The sequence below is a fragment of the Labrus bergylta genome, chromosome 7, assembly GCF_963930695.1.
Source record: "Labrus bergylta chromosome 7, fLabBer1.1, whole genome shotgun sequence".
Taxonomy (NCBI): Eukaryota; Metazoa; Chordata; class Actinopteri; order Labriformes; family Labridae; genus Labrus; species Labrus bergylta.
The window spans coordinates 2,195,906-2,201,665 of record NC_089201.1 but is presented as its reverse complement, the minus strand read 5'-3'; the positions used below and the strand labels follow the sequence as shown (position 1 = coordinate 2,201,665).

The following is a 5,760-nucleotide window of genomic DNA, read 5'->3' as shown; positions in this document are numbered from 1 at the left end:
CCCACTATTAACTAAGGCCGGAGCTGGCCGGAGCACGACGCATCAATTTATCACAGAAAAGAACAAAAGGGACGGGAGGTCAGACACCGAAACAACATTAAAACATCCGGTTTATTTTCAGAATAATACCCTCCGTTTTGAAGGTTCAGAAAAACGACCGTTTGTGTGTTTGTTTATGTGTTTATAAGGTTTTTATTGACTTTTATACCATGTACATCATATTATCTTGTGATGTCGCGAGTGAATCTGTAAAATTACCGCGGAAATTCCTTTGTCTCCGTACTTTGGCTGTGCTCTCCATGCTGCAGACTGAGAACGCAGCCGGTGGGTGTTAACGGATGAGGGTGCAGAGAACCAACTGAAAAGGCGTTGGGCGCAGCGCTTTTTCCATAGGCTTGTATGTAAAAAAGGTGCTGGCAGTTGAAAAAAGAAGACAGGCGTGAACACAGCCTAAGCCCTGCTCCTGTTGCCTAGCAACCTGGACAAATGCACTGGAACTGGCTAACATAATCAATGTCACATTAGGCCCCGTGTCCACCTAGTGCAGAAAAGTGCTTGCTGTGCGCTCAGGAAACTCTTGTATGAAGCGCTTGTCTGCTGAGAAGAAAAGCACTGCTCGTCTTTTCTGTCTCTATGACAACGGCCTTTGTATGACCGACACTGCTCTGTTACTATTAATTGTATGATTTTTATATTTGAGATAGTTTATTTCCCAATCAGACAAAGAGTGAGGAGGATGTGGGTAGAAGACACCTGTAGGCACAGATCTGTAGGCGGTAAAACTACGGGGAATAACATTCATATGAAAAAGAGCGCCAGTGACGCCTTCCTGAACAGTCGAATGATTTTCAACTTGAACGCACAGAGCGGCCGCTTAAAAACGGCAGAGCACTCAGAAAAGAGATGCTGGGCGCTGCGCTTTTTCTCCAGGCGGCCACCAGCTGATGCAAACGCTCTCTACTCATTGAAAACAATTGAAAATAGATGAAGGCTACATGCTACACAGGGCCTAACTTCACCTCTCATTTGAAAGATCAATTGAAAGTTTCAATGCCCAGTTCGTTTTTTTAGCATTTGTATCTCATCATAAATAATTATTTATGTTCAAAAGTTTGATCCTCTTTCTCACTGGAATTGTCATGCAACCGGCTGCATCCGGCACAGGAAAAGTAGGATGCATCTGTTGCTCCATTTAAAGAGGACAGCCTACAGCATGAAATCTGTCTTCAAATGTGGATTCAGCCCCTGGATTGAGACTCAGCTTCTGTGTCCCTACACTTGTTGCATATCTGCAAGAGTAGCCCAACACTCACCCAGTGAATATTCATTATTAGCAGAGGTGAAAGAAAAGGTCACACAGGAAAAGTTTTTGCCATTTTCATGTTTTACTGTTTATAAATATTCAGTTTAAATACACTAATAAAATAGCTTGGACATTTTCATGACTCGATACATACTAACAGTTTCCCAAAAATTGAGATACTTTTAAAGATTTCAGGATCCACAAACCTGAGCCACACAAAGAAGAGAAGATCAACAGAAGGTTTGCTAACAGATGCTACACAGTAGCCGATAGAAAAAAGTTTCCACTGCTCGTCGCTCTCATCGGTACCTCAGTGGGCTGTGATTGAAACAGAAAACTGTCAAATGCTTTGATCCAGATTAATTATAAATAGCATCATCCTGTGTCTGTGTTGAATTATTGATGGAGATTGGCAAAGGCTTGGGCTTTGAATAATTGTGTGATTGATTGCAAAGCAGTAATATTTAATTAAAAAGCGTCATGACAGCATGTCACTTTTGGAATCTGTAAATTCATCAGTAGTATATGCATGTGTCAAATCAGGAAAAGATCAATTAATTCATACATAAAAGATACATCCAGGCACACTAGTATCTCAACCACTGATGGGCTAAAATTTTCCCATCACACGCTCAGAATTGAGACATATTCAACACTGGTAGATCTGCATAGATGTCCAATTATGAGTTATTGCACGTCTATGGGACTCACATTTCTTAGAATGACATGCATGGGAAGATAAGAATTTAGCCTTTTTTTTTATTTTTTAGAATAACTTCCCACCATGGATCAGTGTACACTTAAGAAATGTAGAAGAAATACCAGCCTGCTCACAGTCTCGTTGGCAGAGTCGCTACCTTGTGAATAGCCGTTATTCAGAGCTCTAAGGGAACAAAGCATTTATAGAAAAATAATAAAATGATAGGGCACACACACACATCCACACAGCAGCAGACTTTCAAAAGGAAAATGTCCTCTTTGGATGCTCATCTGCTGTCAAATAGAATCTTTCTGTTACATGATAAAAGCATCACTTTGCAATGCTCACTTCTCTTCTCTTAAATGAATCATCAGCTGATTCACAACTCAGGAACAATGTCCTGCGTTTCCCAGCAAACCTGTTAACAAAGAAGGGCTCGACCTTGTGCAACGTGTGTAGGTGGAGAATTTCATGACGAGCCCATTTCAGGTGCTGCTTCCTTTAAAATGTGTTCTACAGAGGACTGAGGGCCGAAGCCTTCTCCAGCTCCTTAAACGAGAGGAACAGGAAGACTGCCCGGGAACTATTTGAGTGTTTTGTAAAATATGTATACAAGCTAGAATAAGTATTCAAACAGACATCAAAATTTTTAAATCAGGGGTTGATGGTAGTTTAAAGCTCCTGTAAGGAACTTTGAATGTGGGTTGATTTTGGCACCCCCTATGGGCAAAGCAGGTACATCTCATCCAGATGTTAGACTATCTTGCTCACTGTCATTTTGATGGATGGGGTCGTCAAAATTCTGTCATGTGTTTTTACCTGTCATTTAATTTCTTTTCCAATGATCCTATCACTGGATCAGAATGTCATCAATGATATACCATCTCTTGTTGTCCCCTCTATGTGTTTAAGGATTAAACTGAACAACTTTCATGAAGCAACTGCCTGACAAAAAAACACTGCGGAGCTACAGTCATTGTTTAGTTTGGCTAATGTTAGCATTCACTCGCTCATGCTCTTAGTTCTGCAGTTCTGCATATGAATCTTTGCAGGGGAAACTGTAAACCATGACTGTTCCTGCAGCTCGCGCTAACCTGCTTTGTCTAACACCTTTTAACAAACATTCAAAATTCCTATAAATAAATTTGCAATGTTGTTGGTGGTGCTTTTGGAGGTCATATAGAGGAATCAGTGTTAATTTCAGTCTGTTTCATAACCTGATAATATCTCCTCACAGGAGCTTTAAGTAGCCTATTGCTAAGCGAATTAGTATTAATTGTTTACTGTATTTTTTGGTGAATCTTAAAAGTTGAAAATGTTTACTCATTGCACAGGAACAGTGAATTAGTGTGTACCTGCAGATTTGAAGATGCATCAAATTTGATCCAGAGAATATAAAGCACAATGGATTCTTTCAGCAGTAGACGGATAAAAAGAGAAAACATATTTGAGGAAATTGGTCTGGTTGAGCTTTCTGGCTTCACGCTGGCTGCCTGTACACATGAATGGTCTCCACATTCTAACTGCTCCACAACCCTGTGCACTCCAGACCAAAAGTTTTATCTCAATGCTACCCCCCTCCCCCACCCCCCTTTTCTCTTAATAAATCTGAATAATGTGTTTGAATTCAAACCGTTCTAAATATCTTAAGAATCCTGATTTTGCTGATGTGATAATTCAGTAACAAGTCCTCTTCTGTACTTTATTGTTCATATGAATTTGTCATCTTGCGTCTGCCTCACGTTTATTTTTGATGTCACACACAGCTGATGCACCAATCATATGACTAGTTTAGAGTAAGTACATCTCAGAAGGGTAGCTCTGATATCACCTGTTTGACAGCTACTTTCATCAGACTGATGTGCTTTCTATGAAATCAGACCTGGCCTGGGCTTTTTAAGGTGTGCTTTATCGTCTTCAACCCTCACAGTTTCCACACCACTTTCAATGTATCAGTGCTGCAAGAGCAAGCTTTGTGTTTTGAGATGGTATTAAAGGGGCCAGGAGTCGGAAAATCTTCTTTTCTGGATTAATCTTTTCGCTCTGTGGCTGAACCCCATAAAATTGCGTCTGCCAGGATGATTGACAGCTGCGCATGTAATCAAATGGATTCTCAAGCAAGACTATGAAACTTTTGATGAAAGGAGTTTCCCTCACAATGCCTATTTAAATCACTCTGTCCTTATTCTCCACTTTCACACTAACTTTTTTTGTGATTCTGAGGAAATCTGTGGCATGTGTTCTGCAAACACACAGGAGTCGAGTGGTTTGTAACTCTAATAACTCAAAGCCTGACTCTTCCATGTCCTTTTTGTAACAAATCAACCAGTATGCAGTATGTAAACATACTATTCACGCACCCTGCAATTTTCCCTCTGCTCATAAACCTATTGAGAACATGTTCCCGCAGTCTGCTCTGGTGATTGTGTGATGTAACTGAGTTAGTACATGCCCTAGTGTTAACTGAGGACAGAGACCCAGAATCCATCACAGGCCTGCTTCTGCAATAACCCCAGTGCTCACATGATTTCATGAGCCTGTCCCCTGGAACAAGCGACTATATTTCTCATTCCGGTTGCAGAGAGGGAAGTTTTAAGAGCCCCAACTCCATCTGTGAGTGTCTCTTCGGGTCATTGCTATAAAACGGTTATTAGGTTACTGATGGCCCATGTCTGATTGAAGAACACCTTTTTTTTCCTGTGCAGATTCTCGTTACAAATAGGTCTGCCACCTAGGCTCATTTTTTGGACTCTTAATTCCCTGCTTTGGTCAGCAACTTAGCCTACTTCTGACTGGAGTCTAATTTTTGTTAAGTGCACCAGAACTCTGTGACGGTGGAACCTGGTTTGGTTTCATTTTTCTTTTTTTTTTTAGGTTTGAAGCTCCTCACTTAAACTCTCTGGACTTCTTGATTGGTCCATCACAACACAAAGTGCTCCAGTGGCAGACTGTTGTCAGTGTGGTCACTGTGGGAGAACAGTCAGTATGTTAGTGATGGTCCATTTCTGATCAGTGCAGTCCTGAATGGCCAGATGGAAGGTGAACTCTGACTGTTTGCTCTCCACCAGCTCCAAGCAACGCTGAGACTCAATGTTCTGGATGGAGCCACCCTGCAGAGAAAAATACAAACAGACGGAATGAGTTAGATTTACAGTTCACAAGCAATAATGCATTACAGCTGGATACTGTCATAGGAAATAATGGGTCACAGTTGAAGTGCATTATTTCACATCTTTACAACAAACAGAATATCTGTTGCTGGACTATTGCAGTTTTTTTGCGTATGAAGAAAAATGAAGTATTTGTTAAAGACAACACTAGAGAGACTTTGATAAAGATTGTGCGACACTGCTGGTTTCTTGTTTTGCTGGTGGGCTGTTTTGTGTTTCAGGGGCCAGTGGGTGTGGCTGCGTCACCCTGAATTGGAGAACACCTGGGCCCGGTGTTCTCCAATCCATAACAGCAGGTCCAACTTCCTCATTGTGGGAGACAGGGAGAAAGAGAGGGATAAGGATCCAGATACAAAAACAAATATTTAAAGGAACAGACCTCGTATAAACCATATTACACTTATGTCGAGATATGCCATTCAAACAGATGCCTGCCAGCGAGTGGGTGGTTACTGGATCCATCATTTACAGCAAAAACCTTTTTAATTGGTCTTACTGTTTAGATCTTTTGACTTGCTTGATCATCTGCTGGATATATTCTGTAAAAGATACAAGCCTCTTCTCAGGAAAGCTGCAGAGTCAAATGG

The 5,760-nt window shown here is 41.1% G+C and overlaps 1 protein-coding gene across 1 annotated transcript in view; it reads right to left on the bottom strand.

The window, feature by feature from the left end:
* Positions 1-1,363: 1,363 nt before the first annotated feature.
* LOC109992770 (polypeptide N-acetylgalactosaminyltransferase 18) overlaps positions 1,364-5,760 on the bottom strand; it is a 192,192-nt gene continuing 187,795 nt past the window's right edge. Inside the window, exon 11 of the mRNA XM_020645517.3 lies at positions 1,364-5,113. Within this exon, the coding sequence (XP_020501173.1) occupies positions 4,967-5,113 (147 nt within the window). The 3' untranslated portion in view covers positions 1,364-4,966. The remainder of the gene's footprint in view (positions 5,114-5,760) is intronic.